Source organism: Acinonyx jubatus, chromosome B3 (genome assembly GCF_027475565.1).
Source record: "Acinonyx jubatus isolate Ajub_Pintada_27869175 chromosome B3, VMU_Ajub_asm_v1.0, whole genome shotgun sequence".
Classification (NCBI taxonomy): Eukaryota; Metazoa; Chordata; class Mammalia; order Carnivora; family Felidae; genus Acinonyx; species Acinonyx jubatus.
In genome coordinates this window covers 77,987,988-78,005,823 of record NC_069386.1, presented here as the reverse complement: position 1 = coordinate 78,005,823, position 17,836 = coordinate 77,987,988, and the positions used below count along the sequence as shown (strand labels likewise).

Sequence of the window (17,836 nt, the reverse complement as noted above, 5' to 3'; positions counted from 1 at the left end):
TACAGGTAACTAAAAAGCATAAACTCAGATTTTCAATGAATAAAAGCCCTTATTTTAATGAGCCAGAGTAGACCAATGAATCGGTCAGCCTGATTTCTTCTAAAAGAACCCAGGGAGTTCCTCAGCTGCACATCCCCTTCTCTTGGTGCCCTGAGCAGCAGCCGGGAAAGCAGCCTGCGGCAAGCCCTGGATTCCATTCAGCTCTCGCTCTTACTCTTGCTTCTCCTGCAGTGGGAATACCCAGCAGATTTCACAGCGTTTAAGGGTGTTTTTGTTTATGATCAAAAGTAAGCATCTGTATTTATGAAAGGTACAATGAGACTTAAACTTGAAGCGAAGCCTATAGGACCTCAGCCTGGTGTCTCTGTGTGCAAATGTATTTGACATCAGTGATGCCATTTGTTGGCCAGAAACCCTGCTGCCTATCAGAGCATTTCAGATAGCACCTACCTAGCCTTGTCTAATAGCCTTTTGTAAGTAGTCTAAAGGGCGATTTGTACGCGGGCGTTCCTCATGTAAATGAGGTCATTATCCTTTTAAAGGTATAACGTTTCCTGTACACTCCAGAGCTTTCTAAGAAACAGACTTGACCTTTCCTTCCTTCATTCAGGGTGCCTGCAGAGCCTGCACTCATTAGCTAGAATTTGACTCCATGACATTTTTACTTAATTTTCTTTTTCCTCCATGTTGGACACATGGGGCAACCATTTATGTTCTTTCTTGACCTGAGATGCTCTCTAATCTCTTTCCAGCTGTGGCATTTGTCATTCAGTCACATCAGGCTGTGGTGACCCTTCTTTCCCCATGGCAATTCCCAACTGTTAATTGATTCATTTTAGAGAAGGAACTAGATAGAAACAGTCCTATGGGCTTAGCTCCATTTAATTAGTGTTAACCAGCGCAGTGGATGATAGAAAAGCAATTTCCTCTGGAGTGGAAACATATTCTTTATAAGGTAGTAGAGGGAACAAACAGTAATAGTTTTTAAAGCCCTTAGATTTTTTAAGTGCTATGCATTGGTATTAGATTTAAAAGCAGTATTGCCTTCTATTAATATTGAAGATGACAGTAATAAGAATTATAAATAATATTAATGCTACCGCTAATAGTAGTATTCAGTTATTTCATCAAACAAAGCCCATACTGTTAATCTAAACTATGCTAAGACATTTTGGGGATAATCACCCCTGGGAGTGTGCTAGTTACTTTGTGTCTTCCTTACAGCCCAGGCGGGTGAGCTTTACTAAGCCAGTTTAATAGACAGGGACAGTCAGGTTCAGAGAGGTGAACTGTGACTTACTCAAGGTCACTCATTTGCTATGACCAAGATTAGTAGTAGCCAGGTCTTCACTCATTTGCTATGACCAAGATTAGTACCCAGGTCTGTAGTAGCCAGGTCTGTTCTGACACTGTATCCATGATTTTCATCACTACCTACACCATACTGCCTTTAGATTAATAAGGAACTAGCAAGGACATCTCTGGAAAGCATTGCTAGACGCTTTTTAAAATGTGATCCAAATTATGGTTTTGATGGGCTTTGACTTTGAACTTCAAATACTTTATTTGCAGATTGTTGGGACTTAATAAAATGTAGAACCTTAGAACTGCAGACAAGCCTGTAAGTTTTGAAGGCATTGTGTTACGTATTCAACCATGGTTGAGTCATATTAAATGATTATTTACTATGTGCATATAAACAGAGAAGGTATGATCTCTATCCCCAGCAATGTTATGTCAGACGTGAACAGATAAAAGAGTAAGGAGTTGCAGTATAGACTGATACATTTTATAATACAAGGGTGCCCATGAGCCTATGAGAACAGGGGAGAGGACAGTTTACATCAGGTGGGGGGCGGGGCAATCATAGCATCAGAGGCTTCCCAGAGCTGAATTTGGGGATAAGCAGAGTTAGATACCTAGGGGTAGCCACATGCTAAACAAATCAAAGGTTTGTGTGAAAGACAGGGAGCATACTTCAGTAGTGGCTCCAGCAAAAAGTATGTTGAGAGGAAGGGGGCACCTGGCTGTCTCAATCAGTAGAACATGTGACTCTTGATCTTAGGGTTGTGAGTTCAAGCCCCACATTGATTGTGTAACCTACTTAATGTTGAGGATAGTGTTCCCAGTGGACTTCTCAGTATAGAAATAGATGGAATAAAATAACGCAGCCCTATAACCAGCCTTTAATTACATGGGCTGCCGTTTTGTATCTGTTTCTTCCTGGTAGCGCCTTCCGTGAAGGAGGGGAGGCATTGCTACTTCTAAAGCAGATGTTCTGCAACAGCCACTGAGTTCATTTGCCTGGGAGGGAAACAAAGGGTGGGTCACTCAGACATTAACTATAACTCTCCTGGTTCATAAACTGCTTCCTGAGCAGGGTTTTAGCCCTGCTATCAAACACACTCCTGTGGTCCTGCTGCTTGCTTCTGGTTAAACAGAGAGAGGAAAAAAAAGAAGAAGAAGAAGAAGAAGAAGAAGAAGAAGAAGAAGAAGCAGAAGCAGCAGCAGCAGCAGCAGCAGGAGGAGGGGGAGGGGGAGGAGGAGGAGGGGAAGAAGGAGAAGGATTTCTTTCTTTCTGAGCAAGAATGAATACATGGCAGACTTGACTAATCTTTGTAGTAGAACATAGGCCTTGTCACCTGTACGCCCGGTGTCGAACAATGCATAGGGTCTCTCCTCAAATGTTAGTAATTATATTCTAAATACCTGAAAGTATTGACATAATTAGCTTTCTGTGACCTAGCATTATATAGTCATTATAAATATACCTATTGTAACTATGCTCGAAAAAACTCTTCTTATGATTCTTTGGCAAGTCATCCAGTAGTGCCTGCTACATAATCATGCTAATGAAATTTTCCATTCACTTTCTTCCATCACTGTTAAGATTTATGAGCTCCTCTTACTTTTAAAGTCATTTTTCTTTTACGGATTTGATGAGCATTCATTTCTGTTTTCTTGGATTGGTGTTTTAAGTTTTTACTCACCAGGTATAATTTATGTAATATGATATTATACATACGTGTGTGTACACACACACACACACACACACACACACACACACACATATAACATAGGAAATTTGCTGTGTTTCCTTAATTCCTAAAGCTCCTAAATTGTATTTCCCCCCCAGTTAGTTAATTACTAATCATTTGTTAAATAATGTTTTCCTGCTGCATTGATTTATGATATTTCCTCTATCATATTTTAAATTCATACATAGAATGGATTACTGCACTATCGGTATCTGTCTTTTTTAATTTCTCTTTTTTCTTATGCACAGCCAGCACATTTTTAAATATCATAGTTTTACAGAATATTTTGAAAGCAACTAGGGCTAAATTTCTTCATTACTCTCCTTTTCAGCTTTCCCATTCCTATCAGAATATGTTCTATTTTTCTTAGAGAGGGCCTTTAGAATAATTTCATTAAGCCCAATAAGATTCTGTTAGAATATTGCTAAATATTGCAGTAGGTGTTTTCTTAAGATTGAAACTGGGGGACACCTGGGTGGCTCACTCGGTTAAGCCTCCAACTCTTGATTTCGGCTCAGGTCATGATCTCATGGTTCATGAGTTCTAGCCCCGCATCAGGCTCCACACAGCACAGAGCCTGCTTGAGATTCTCTTTCTTTCCCTCTCTCTCTGTCCCTTATCTGCTCATGCTGTCTTTCTCAAAATAAAAAATAAAAAATAAACCTTTAAAGTTTAAAAGTGAATTTTGAGCCCTTCTGTATAATTTTGGCCTGTTTAAATGTTTGGGCCTGTTTAAAATAGTTCATTTAAAGCTCTTAGATAGTCTTTGTTCATCTACTCTGTTTTCTTCTCAAATATATTTTTTTTTCTAATTTTTTGTTGTTGTTTGAAAATAGTTCCCTTCTCCTAGGACAGATAGGAAAATATTGTAGCTGAAGAGTTTAGCTTTTTCTATTTCATGTATTAGCATTAAACTGTTTGTTTTTCATGGTTCAGGACTATCTCTGCTTCATTCTTTCCACATATAACACAACTGAAAGGTCTTTTGCTGTATTTCAGACTTTTTCAGAGCTTTGGGTTTTTCTTCTCTTAGTCTTCTTGGGGTGGCTCTCCTTAACTGGAGCCACATTCACCTTCACCGGACTCTGTGCCACTCCTTCTGTAACTGCTGCATTTTCTTTCCCAGTATGAGCTGATCGGAGACCTCCCTGAGCAGTTATGCCAGCTTCTGTAGCCACCCCTCCTTTTTCTTCCTAATTAGGGTAACTTGTTATTGTGCTATCAATTGGCTTGAGAGATCATTCCTTTCAGAGCCATTTTTTAAGGTCCTCTGGCTGTGGACCTATAAAATATTTTCCCAGAACTTTCTGAACTGCCTAATCAACATATCTAAACACATTTTATGGGTTTCTTTCTCTTGGCTGCTATACCCTCTGGGATATTCATAGCCTCCCAAGTTCCCATCATTGCACCTCACTAACATTTTTCTGGTCAGATGTAAGTCAAAAATAGAAATTCCCATCTCTCGTTTCTTCAAAGGGAGAAACTGGTACAGACATGACTTGGAGTGGGGCACCTGGGTGGCTCCAATTCTTGATTTTGGGTCAGGTCGTGACCTCACAGTTTGGTTCGTGGGTTTGAGCCCCAGGTTGGGCTCTGTGCTGACAGTGCAGAGTCTGCTTGGGATTCCCTCTCTCCCTCTCTCTGCCCCTCCACCACTCATGCTCTCCCTCTCCCTCTCAAAATAAATAAATAAACATTAAAAAAAAAAGCCCATGGCTTGGAGGGACTGGGACAAATGAAGAAGCAGAAAGGAATCACCAGCCTCAGGGGACAGATATGAGTGTATGGGTAAGCAGAGGTAGTACAGATATATGCAAGCTTAATTTTGCAAGCACTGTCAAATACTTGGGCCACAATAGCATGGAAATGATGTATTGTCATCCTTCAGGTACATGACATGGAAAGTCGGAGTCACTTTGCTAACTGTCCTAACAGTGCAATAAAGATGAAATATCAAGAACTCACAGTAATTATAATTATAAAGAAATATGTAGATAATCCTAAAATTGGCTATAATTAAGTAAAATCAGACTACATAAAAATGTTCTCTCTTAATCCCATTCCCTTTTTTTCTAAATGTAGCAAACTTCATCCTTCAAGATTCTGTTCAGTGTCATCCTTGATGAAGCTTTCTCTGAGAGACCCAGTTAGTTCTAGTCACCCTTTCTTTGGTGTTTGCATCTCTGCATTTTCTATTATGATTAGTTATGGGTCTCTCATCCACGTTTGATTTTGAACCCTCAACAACACGTACTTTTCCTTGTCATTTTTCTATTTCAAACATACACTACATTACCTGGTAGGTTGTAGATATACTAATAAAACCAGCATCATTCAATTCTGTGCTTGAAGAACGGACTTCCTGGCCACCATGAGCTATTTTACGAAAGACGTGGGCCATGTAGAAGTTACAGAGGAGTGTTTGGGTCTCAGTATTAAAAAAATCTTTTTTTTAATTTGACATTCATAAATGCAATAAACTGATATGTGAGGAGTCATCATTGCACTAATGGAAGCTCTCAGGAAACAGAGGATGATGTATGTATATTATGTGTGTGTCTGGATGCAAGATAGGATATGCAAGTAGATATGGTTCCTTATCCATACCTCATACCTTAAAACTGATGAGTAGGTATATTTATGTGGGAATGGTATCCAGAAGCTATTTTCAATATTCTGGAGGTTAAGGAAAAAGGAAATTTATCTACAAATCTTAAGAGCTTTAAGAAACTTCATAATGTTTTGCTCTTGGCCAGACTGTATCAATTGAATGTGGCAACACTGGTTATTGCGTGGATACAAATTTCCAGTTGGCTGTTAGTGATGCATTACCTTTGATTTTTGTAACAATTTAGAAACCAGTTATTGTTACTAACTCCCAATTTGTTTGGAGGCAGAAGGATTTCAAAAAATGAAGTTCATGCAGAAAGCTTTTAAAAGGATATTTGATCACAAACTGAATTAATTTCATTCTACGTGTTAATTTCATGGACTCTTTTTCTCCCCAGTATCTTTTACATCTCTGAGATAAGGATGCATGATACTAGGATAATGTGTTATATTTCATTGCAATTTTAAAAAATCTTCTCTAGAGACTCATAAAATAAAGATGCAGTTTACAATCCATAATGTTTTAATGGACAGAGAAATATGATAATTTGATTCAGAGTGGCTTAGAGAATTCATATGGTTCAGGGTGTGAAGACTGAACCAAGATCCTCTGTTACCTAGGACAGCTCCTTAATTTCTCTGAGACTCAGTATTCTCACTTGTAAAGTGGGGATAATAATAATACCTATGTCATAGATTGCTTGTGAAAAATGGAATGAGATAATACTTGCAGCATGTTAACCTTTTCTCTTATTGCATGTGTCCCAAATCATCAATGCTGGAAAGAGTTAATGCTTCTCCCAAATTGCCAAAATTAATAATAAAAAAAAATACTGGAAATCTTGGAGGAGCTGACATTATTTTATTTTATTATGCAAATAGTTTTGACCTCCAGAGATTATTTATTTTGCTTCAGATGCCTCATCTTCTGTGCTGCTAACCAAACAGTTTATTCCATTTTGTGCAACAATTCATAATGAACCTTAAGAGAATTACTGATTATTTTAGAGTTTTTGGCTCAATTACCTGTTTCAAATGCTCAATGACTAAGGAAAGCATGTCATTTTCTCCTCTCCTGCACACTGGAGCATAACAATAGACTTTGAATAGAGCAAATCAAAGAGACACAAATACCAGTATAAGGGGCCCATTGTGCTGAGTTTGTAGCCCTGTCACATGCTTTTAATTTAGGTCGGTTGATTGATTATGACATACTGACAGAGAGCACATTGTTCCTCTCTTGGAACCTCTAGACTCTTTAATATTCCTTCCCTTATCTGTCCATTTTGATTCCAAAACTTAAGTGAAATGGAATTACAGCATTCACTTTGTTTTCCTGTACTAAGTGATTATCTCTGAAGTGCAATTTTGTGATTAGGTGAGATGGCATGCATACACTCAGCTAATGCTGATTTCCCCCAGGGTGCAGAACAGGTAAATTCATAATGAATGGATGTTGTGCTTTGATTTCAAATGGATGGAAAACCTCCCCACACTTGGTAGTTTTATTTTAAAAATGTATTTAATTATTCTAAAATTAACAGGAGAATATTAAAATTGAACTTTAGAAAATGGCATTTAAACATAAGTCAAGGGTGCTAACTGCTTATGAATGTTAATACCCTTCAAAAAGTGAAAAAACAAACTTACCTGACATAAATTAGGGGGGTGGGGTGTGAGTGGAGAAGGAGTGTGGTCATTGAAAAACTTCAGTTTAATTATTTATATTTTTTCTGATTAATTCAAAAATATCTAAGTGCACCTTAGTATTAGTATTCTCAAATACTAATGTTTCTTATTTTGAAAACTACAGTAATTATTAACTAATTGGTATTATAGTATTGTCATAGATGTTTGGTCCTGAGGGGTGACTTCTGGTGTGTGTGGGAGTGGGGGAGGAGCAAGGAGTTAATGATTGGCACACAGTATTTTTTTTTTGATATTTAGAAAAATATTTTTTTGTCCAATAGTAAGAGAACTCAGTTTTAAAGAGAATTTTGCATTCCCAAATTAGACACGTTTTGACCAGACCACAAAAGTAGATGATTAGTACCCAAATCGTACTCCTTTACTGATAAGCATTGACCATAATATTGTGAATCTTAAAGTGAGAAACCTAACATGTAATTTCTCAAACTTATTTCAGTTGAAATCCTTTTTATAAAGAATTGTAAGTTCTAGTCAGAACTTCATGTAGGCCGTGTTGGTACATGGTCGTTTGTGGTTCTTTGATCACCTTCTTCTTCCCACACTTAATCTCTTAGCATAGTATCCAGTATATACCAAGAGCACAGTAAATCTTAATTATTGTTGTTATTTTAATTATCTTTCCAACTGAATAAAAGTAATAATTTTAATAAGTTGATGACAGGTGATTTTCAACAGTAAAGCACGCTAATTTGGAATAAAGTGTTTTTATTCAAGCCTCAAAGAAAAACCAACCCAGTAAAATTTTTCTCTTATTAAAATCCAATTGTATGTCATGTGAACCATCAGCAATATTCTTTCCAGTGAAAGTGATTCACTTTCCTGTATGTTGTATTGTCACTTGCCCTGACAGATGTGATACCCTCAAAGTTGTCCTCCTAATTTTGGACAACTACGTAGCAGAGGTGAATGGCCTACATTTTTAGTATGCACTCTCTCCCACCTTGCATACTTGAGTTAGCAAGGTAAAAGCACTTCTAAGTACACTCAGTGAGTGATTTGTTAGCCGACAGCCTGCTCTCCAAGGCCACAATAGGAAAACTGCAACTATTTATTTCCCACATCATGGGGCTATTGGATATAACTCTTTGGGCAGAGGTAAGGAAGATAAGATGTATCACTGGTGTGGTGAAAAGGACATGAATTGGGAACCAGAACTCCTACAGATTGTAGTTTTAGTTCTATTTAGTATCTTAGGTCACATTTTGTAGTTTCTCTGAACCTTAGAAGTTATTTTATACTTATTGTGGGTTTGTTTGTTTTTACTCTTCTTTCTTGCTAGTTTGGTAGACTCTGTAAAGATGTGTTACTCATCATTAGATCTTTATGCCCAGTTGTACCATTGACAACATTGAAGGTGCTTAACAAATGTGTGTAGAAAAAGTAAGGCAAGAAGACAACCAGAAGGAAGAGAAAGAATAGAACAATATATTTAAGGCCTAAGTTTCCCCCCAAATTCTCTTTGAATAAAACCTTGTCAAATCAAGTACACATGGTCCTAACATTAATGGAAGTGTAAACCTTTAGGGCTTGGAGAAGTTACCATCAGTCAGACCTTCTCTTTTTATGTATGAGAAACAGCCTCATGATGATTAGGTGAAGTGTCATTTGAGTAATGTCTAAGCTGGATCCAGTTCTTCTCCCTCCCAGGACACCACTCTGGACTGTACTGGGTAGGCTCATCGTTAGGCTATGTATGCAAATAAGGCTCAAAATGTATACCCCCTACCCATTAGAATATGGGGAAAGTGAATGGTCTTTTACTTTCAATTCTCTGTATCATTCTATTTCTTGATATGAACAACAACAAAAAGCATGAACTACTTTTGTAACACAATAAGAAATATTATTTGGAAAAATATAATTAAAAATTAATCAATTTCAATACTCTGCAGGAGTGTTATATAGACTCAGTAACAATATGCGAAAACAAAACATACCCTGCATCATGAATATGATTTGGTAACGTGTATTTCTTAAAGAGTGGACTGGAATTCACCAGTGTATGTATTAAATCTCTCTGACATATTGGTGAAGAGGTCACTTAGTTATAAATGCTTGGTTATCTTGCCTTAAGAGGTCAAACAACTCTATCTCCCCAAGAAGAGGCTGCTCAGATTTCTTACCTGTCTCCCAGAGGGACACTCCCCCTTCTGATATACCTTTTCATGGTCATAGTCAAGTATACCATCTTCTGATCTGTCTAAATTCAATCCATCAAGTTTTCTTTTTTTCTATTAATATTTCTTACTGCCTTTTTGGAGAAGAAAAAGCAAAATATTTTTAAGTAAGAGCAGGTGTTTGTAAATCTTATTGAACTGTCCTTTCATTCATGCTTTCTTCCACGTTTTGCCTATCCTCAAAGTGTCTTGAAATTTTGACTAGCGGGAAGAAGAGCGAGGGGGTTGCCACCAGCTGTAAAGCTGTGGGTGAGAAGAATGGAGTCTCACCACGAAAGCCAAGCAATGTTGCATCTTATCTTTCCTGATTTTGCCCAGAGAGTTCAATCCATATTTACATATTTAATTATCCTGAGGGCTTCTGGGTGGCTCAGTCCCTTAAACATCAGACTCTTGGTTTTGACTCAGGTCATGATCTCACAGTTCCTGAGTTCCAGCCCTGCGTGGGGCTCTGTGCTGACAGCTCAGAGCTGGGAGCCTGGAGCCTGCCTCAGATTCTGTCTCCCTCTCTCTCTTTATGCTCCTCCCCCACTTGCACTCTGTCTCTCTCTGTCTCTGTCTCTCTCTCTCAAAACTAAATAAACATTAAAAAAATAATTATCCTGTATGCTAATTATCTATAGATCAGAGTATCTATTTGACTTATCTTCCAATGTTACTATTTTTACAGCTTCTGCCACCTTTGAAGACTTTCAAATTCGTCCCCACGCTCTTTTTGTTCACTCGTATAGAGCTCCGGCTTTCTGTGATCACTGTGGAGAAATGCTGTGGGGTTTGGTGCGTCAAGGCCTTAAATGCGAAGGTAAGGTCTTTCCTTCCCAACCAAGTCGATCCCATGCTGGAACACGTAAGTTACCTGCTTATGTTGTGCCCTCTACAATAATGTCTTCTTAACTTTATGTCTTCCAGCAATTTTGGGGATGCATGGATTCTGCTCTGTTCATTTCTTTACATTTCCTGTTTTCAGCTTATTTGCTCTGATCTGGGAAACCTGATTCTCATATCATTTTCCCTGTACTACGTGGATGTATTTCTTTTGTGTTGGTTATTTTGGCAACAAACTGAAAATAATAATTGCTTCTTAAGTCGGAATTTTTTCAATATTTTTTAAAAATTCTTTTTAATATTTTTTTTTTTTTTGAGAGACAGAGAGAGAGAGCAAGAATGGGGAAGGGGCAGAGAGAGAGGGAGACACAGAATCCAAAGCAGACTCTAGGCTCTGAGCTGTCAGCACAGAGCCCAATATGGGGATCGAACTCAGAAAACATGAGATCATGACCTGAGCCAAAGTCGGATGTGTAACCGACTGAGACGCCCAGGCACCCCATTTGGAATTTTGATTCGTAGGCATTCGCTAAATGTTTGTTGAAATTAGCAGAAATTTAGGAGGTTAATCAAACCATGCAAGGTCAATCAGCTGTAGAGTGGTGGCCTGGAACTTGTGCCCATGTTTCTAACAATAGCATAGTTTGCCATAAAATGAACTTTACCATGAAAAGAACTCTTTAAACTCAAGTGGCTAGAACACCATTATAAATCTTAAAAATACTGCAATCATACAGTGTTCTCTCTGAATTGTAGGAGGTAGAGCTGTTTGAACTTTGGCCAATATAACCAAGCATTTATGATGCAACCTAGAAATAAGCTAACCACAGTTTTTGAATTTCTGTCTGTGAGAAGACAAGTTAGGTGACAGTGACTTAGAAGAAACTGCCTGAAGTGTGGCTTCATGGAAATTTTCTGGCCTCCTGTGTGACACACAGGGAACTATACATAGTGGAAATATCAAACAAAAAATGGTGCTTTCCTAATTATCTAAAATGTGGAAACCAGCAGGTAAAGAAATGTAACATGTTTTCTTAACAATTCTACAAGGTAGTTATTATCCGTATTTTATCGATAGCCAAACTGAGGTGTGCAAGGTCATGTAAACAAAAAAATTATAGAGCCAGGATTCACATCAAGTTCAAAAGTTGTGATGCACTGTGATTAACTTTCCCTTATGTGTCCACTCACATTAACTTGTGGCAGCTAAAAAAGCCTCAGGCGATCTCTTTGGTTTTTGTTTTTTGGTTTTTGTTTTTTCTTTTTTTGTTTGGTTCGTTTTGGGTTTTTTTGTTTCTGTTTTTGTTTTTGTTTTTGTTTTTGTTTTTGTTTTTGTTTTTGCTAGATCCCTTAAAGTCCAAGTCCATTATATCCAAGAACATTTAAACAAAAATGATAACCAGAGTAGTTGCTGAGCTCGTCCAAAAGAATCAGAATTCAAAACCCACCTTATTTACAATTTCTGAAAAGAAAACAGAAAAAGCTCAAAAGAAAATTTGAATTTATAAATAGCCTCAAGAAAAATGAAAACAATACTATTTTTAAAAATGCATAACTTGATACTAGAAGAGCTTTTAATTTATGGTTGAACAAAAATCATTTTTACTTTCTCTTTCCAGGATGCGGACTGAATTACCATAAGAGATGTGCATTTAAAATCCCCAACAATTGCAGTGGCGTGAGAAGGAGAAGGCTCTCGAACGTTTCTCTCACTGGGCTCAGCACCATCCGCACAGCATCTGCTGAGCTCTCCACCAGTGCCCCTGACGAGCCCCTCCTGGTACAGCTTCCTGTTTTTCCATTTATCCGTTTGCATGAGAGATCTGTGGGACAATGTGATGACAGTGTCAATCCAAGACAGCACCCTGGGAGGGGAGGACACAGCCAGGGTGTTATTGACTGTGTTTCTTCAGGGTTTGTACTGTAGACTGGTCAGTGCTTCATCAAATATCCAACGACTTTGAGTTTGCTTTCATCTATGAGCTCAGTGCAGTTAGAAAATATGTAAGGTTTCATCATGGTTGTAGGGCCAGACCAGCACAAACTAACATGTGAATGTTGCAAAACACACTTTGTCAAAATTGGGAAACCAAAGATGAAAGATATTCTTCTCTGAAGATTATTAGAGTGCTTTGTGACATAGCTGCATATTTATTCTGGGAGAAAAGTTTAAATTTGTTCTTATGAAAATAATGAAAGTCTTTAATTTGTTGGCAATACTGGCATGCATTCCAGGGTATTGTCAGGGTGACACAGACTGACAAATGCTATGAGAACAATAGCACTCAAATGCTTTAAGTATTTCCATTAGCTCTAAACACTTTTGTGGATAGGACTTAAATATTTTTTAATAAATTTAAATTCGAGTTTTCCAAACATTCACAACCAAGTAAAAATTGTGGTAATTATGTGAATTATTTAAAATAGGAAAATAGGCGAACAATGTGAGGCCTTAAATTTCCTGTATTTACTCCCTCCCCTAAAGACTTTTTAGTAATCTAGCTATTGTAAAAATCAATTGAAAAAAATTAAAAATTATTAAAACAGTAAGGTTAAATTCATCCCTCTTGATGTGGAGAAGGGCAATAAATTTTGAAGACATCTCTCAAAAGTTGTATTAGTCCCTTGTTTGGAAGATATTTTGTTGTGATCCTTATCACTTCAATTTTGTTATAGCATGAACAAGACATATAATTCAAATGCATGCTCATTTTGGTAAATAGGAAAATGTCATACTATTTTCCCATGACTGACTTAAAATTGAGAGTTTGTTGTGTTTTCAGTCTTTCATGAAGTGAGTCTGTTGGAGGAAGGCAAGTACTTAATCCTGCTGTTAACTAGAAGAATATATTATGTTTGGTAACTATTCAGAATGTATGTGTATCATTTTATATTATTCCATAATGTTGCATTAATTGGAACTAGTGATATTTTCATTGAAAGATGCTTAAATTAGGGCACCTGGTTTGGCTCAGTCGGTTTAGTGTCTGACTTTGGCTGAGCTCACGATTTCACACTTTGTGGGTTCAAGCCCCATGTCGGGCTCTCTGCTGTCAGTTCAGAGCCTGCTTCAGATCCTCTGTCCCCCTCTCTCTTTGCCCCTTCCTTACTCACATTTTCTCTCTCGCTCTCAAAAATAAACAGACATTAAAAAAAAGGTGCTTAAATCAAAAGCTATTTACTTTTTCAAATAACTCTCATGTCAGCTTCCCAATTCTAAAATTCCTTGATTTAGTTTGAATTTTTTTAAGTAGTGACTTTTCAAGTGCTAGCAGTTACTCTTGCTTTTAAGATAGTCACTGAGACTCATACTATTTATAGAACACTTACAAGTAAGTTTAAGAAACAAAATTGTAAATTAATTATATATTGTTTTCAAATTCTTTAAAAATTATTTAACATCCACAACGAATCTAAAGCTTTAAAGCCTTTCATTATTACTATAAATTAGATGATTAATGCTAAAGATTCTTCTTTTAGATCTTTCTTAACTTTTTATAATATGTACATATACACACAAATACATGTATATACATATATACACAGACATGCATATATATACTTCAAAACATCACATATAATTTACATGTTATAAGTATAAATTAAATTACATATTTAAATTATTTACATGCATATATTTATAAATATATACCATTTATATATAAATATAATTTAGGTTACCTATCTATAGACTATAATACAAGTTTTTAAATCAAATTATTTAATTCTTTATTTAGCCAAATTAAATTATTTCATCATTTGAATTACTTGATCACAAGTTATGTTTTACATGAAATGTTGAAACTTACTACTGCTTTATTGCTGAATGGAAATTTTTATAGTAGAATGCTTAAAATGTTTTTTTTGAATATATATTTTTAAAAATCAAATTTCAACGATGTCTGTCAAGTATGCTGGTATAATTGTGATCAAATCAGATATTTGTGAGGTGAGAAAATATTGGGGCCATAAAATACTTTGAAAAATGTTGTTACCCTAAACTTTCATAAACTTGTGTAAAATGCCCAACGGGTAGCCATTAAATAAGAAATGCCCGTGGAAATAATGTTTGTGATACTATTTGACATACTGGCTCTGAAAGTCATGTTTTACGTGTGTCAAAGCTTTTTGTGCCTTCATAGGATACCTCTTTATCTTTTGTTTTATCCAATACCTGAGAAAGGAAGAAATACTGGCCTGCTTTGAGGAGGGCACGTATTTTCCAGTTGCCTTGGGTCATGGTCATGCCTTGGCTACTTACTTTATGTAGGAACAAAGCCACCCCGCTGTACCCAGGCATGTTGGAGTACAGTGAATATGTCCCTCTTTATCCCTGGGCAAGGCAGAAAAGGTCAGTAATTACAGTTTAAAATTTAGAGTGAATGCCTAATCAAAAGAAATATTATGTCAATAGTAGTAAAACCTTTTAGTTCTGTATACCATAAGGGATATTTTTCCATTTCCAAAAAAGATGATGACCAAGATAAAGATGACGTTGCTTATTAATCTCATGTTATCACCCATATTGCAAGTCTGCCATGACAAGTGTATAGATTTTCTCTCAAATGTAAGAAAATGTTTCTCCTATCCATACTTCATGACTTATTTTGACTATAAAATCACCATTTCGCATACAGATTAAGACACTGATAATTCTATTAATTTATTCATTTTTGGCACCTAAATTGAATCTCAGATTTCCATAATGCCACTAAGATAGAAAACGAGCATAACAACATAAATCATATGATAGGCTTTATCTATCATCAATTTTGGCAGTAAACGGTATTCATTATACCAACCATAAAGCAGTCCATCTTTTAAGAAGACCCAAAATGAAGTCAATTTATGGTATAACAGCTCAGCAGGGGTGTATACCTCTCTGCACACCATCACCAGCATTAGAAGGAAATGAGAAAAACTCAGTAGGTCCTTGAGTAGGATACATTAATATGTTGTATTATATATATTATGTATTATATGTATTATATATATATATTATGTATGATATGTATTATATATATATTATATATTACGTATATATATGTATATATATGTATCATATATGTTTTTATATTATATATATATAGTATATATTATATACTATAAGTATACTTATTAAGACCATATTAATTTTATAGTCTTAAGAAAATTGCAAAAGAGAAGTCAGGATTAAATAATCCTATCATTTCTCTATGCTTTATTCATCTTTTTATTTTTATTTACAAATGTTGTAGTATTTGGGAAAAATCAAAATCAATTGAAACCGTGTTATACAAGACTTAATCTTAGGCAAAAAGTGAAATAATCTTTCAGAACTTCTGCCCCTAGCTATGAAGAAGCTTGTATCTGATCAACTGTTCTACAAGGGACAATTATACAAGCTGAATAAAATATAACAGAAGAGAACAGAACAAAATATTTGAAGATGCCCAAAAGCAACCAAAGCAATTAGGATTTAAGGGACCAATGTCTTAGAAGGAAATCGCAGAGAGATTAGTGCACAGGATGGCCCCCACAACAAAGTGGCACCAAATGTCAGTCATGCTGGCGTTGAGAACTCCTGAGGTAGAACCGAGCTGGAAAATTTCCAAACATATTATAAAGCGACTGTTAAGACAGTGTAGATTATACAAGGTCTGAGTGTCAAAAAATAATGTGGTGTTATGCAACAACAGAACAATAAACCAATCAAACAGAACAAAGAGAGTTGAGAAACTACGTATATAGACAAAGCCAACTGATTTCTGACAAGAATATCACTGCTATGAAAAAAGGCTGATCTTTTCAACAAATATTTCTAGGACCAATTGGATATCTGTATGGAAAACATGAATCTTGATCCTACCTTATACCATATACAAAATCAATTCATGGTGCATTGGGAGCTTCTAGGAGCTAACAGAGAAGGGTATCTACAAGAACTTGGAGTTGGGAAAGCCTTTTTAAACAGGACTCACATCACTGATGTCAAAGGGAAAAAGTGATAAATTAGACATCTTTAAAATTCAGAAATTGTTTGCAGCAAAAAATACCATTGAACGGAAAGCAAGTCACTGAATGGAAGAAGATATTTTCAACATATGTATATTATAAAAGATGCATATATGTAAATATATAAGGAATATATAAAGAACATGTATAAAAATTTAGAAGACAGACAACCCCATTTAAGGTATAGGCAAAAATATTTGTTTTAAAAGCACTTTATAAAAGAACATAATCAATAAACATAAAAATGTCCTTTGCATCATTAGTTATCAAGGAGTCTAAAGTTAATCTACAGTGAAATATCTCTATACCAGAATGTCTAACATTAAAAATAAAACTGATAATAACAAGTATCGATGAAGATATTAAGCAACTGGAACTCTCATACACTACTGTGAATATAAATTGGTTCAACAACTTTGGAAAAATGGTTGGCATTTATCTGCTAAATCTGAACATATGAGTAACATGTGAATCCACAGTTCTACTCCTTGGTTTATATTCAGGAGAAATGTGTATGGGCATATATAGAAAGATATGTACAAGCAATTTTTTTTATTTCTTGCTTTTTCATTTTTTTAGACCTCATTTTTTCGAGCAGTTTTAGGTTCTCAGCAAAATTGAAAAGAAGGTACAAAGATTTCCCATATACCACCTGCCCCAACCCGTGCATTGTTTCACCCCCGCCTCCCTGCCCCTGTTATCAGCATTACTTGCCAGAGCAGTAGTTTTGTTAATACTGATGAGTCTACACTGACACATCATAATCACCTAAAGTCCCATTTTAGGGTTCAGCCTTGTACATTCTGTGGATTTGGGCAAATGTATAATGATGTATTCATCATTATGGTATCATACAAAGTGTTTTCACTGCCCTAAAAATCCTCTGTGCTCCAGCTGTTTTCCCTCTTCCCTTTCACCCAGTCCTGCTAACCAGTGATCTTTTTACTTTCTCCATAGCTTTGCCTTTTCCAGAATGTCTTCTAGTTGGAGTCATGCAGTATGTACCCTTTCCAGATTGGGTTCTTTTACTTAGTAATATGCATTTAAGTTTCCTCCATATCTTTTCATGGCCTGACAACTCTTTCCTCTTAGCATGGAATAATATCCATTGTCTAGGTGTCCACAGTTTATTTATCCGCAGGACATCTTGGCTGCCTCCAATTTTGAGCAGTTATGAATAGGCTACTATAAACATCCATGTACAGGTTTTTATGTAGACAAAAGCTTTTTTTAACTCTTCTGAGTATCATAAAGTTTGATTGCTAGATTATAAGGTAAGAGTATGTTAGGTTTTTTAAGAAACCATCAAACTGTCTTCAAAGTGGCTGTACTATTTTGCATTCCCACCAGCAATGGATGAGAGTCCCTATTGCTCCTTGTCCTTATTAGCATTTGGTGTTACTAGTGTTCTGGATTTTGGCCATTCTGATAGGTATATGGTGGTATTTCATTGTTTTAATTTGCATTTTCCTGATGACA

General features: G+C 36.2%; 1 protein-coding gene across 2 annotated transcripts in view; it reads left to right on the top strand.

Annotated features, from left to right (window-relative positions):
- The window catches only part of PRKD1 (protein kinase D1), a 327,764-nt gene that overhangs the window by 238,609 nt on the left and 71,319 nt on the right, over nucleotides 1-17,836 (top strand). For both annotated transcript variants that reach the window (XM_053224336.1, XM_027065517.2), the window contains exons 3-4: nucleotides 10,209-10,340; nucleotides 11,983-12,143. In XM_053224336.1, coding sequence (XP_053080311.1) covers nucleotides 10,209-10,340; nucleotides 11,983-12,143 — 293 coding nt within the window. The remainder of the gene's footprint in view (nucleotides 1-10,208; nucleotides 10,341-11,982; nucleotides 12,144-17,836) is intronic.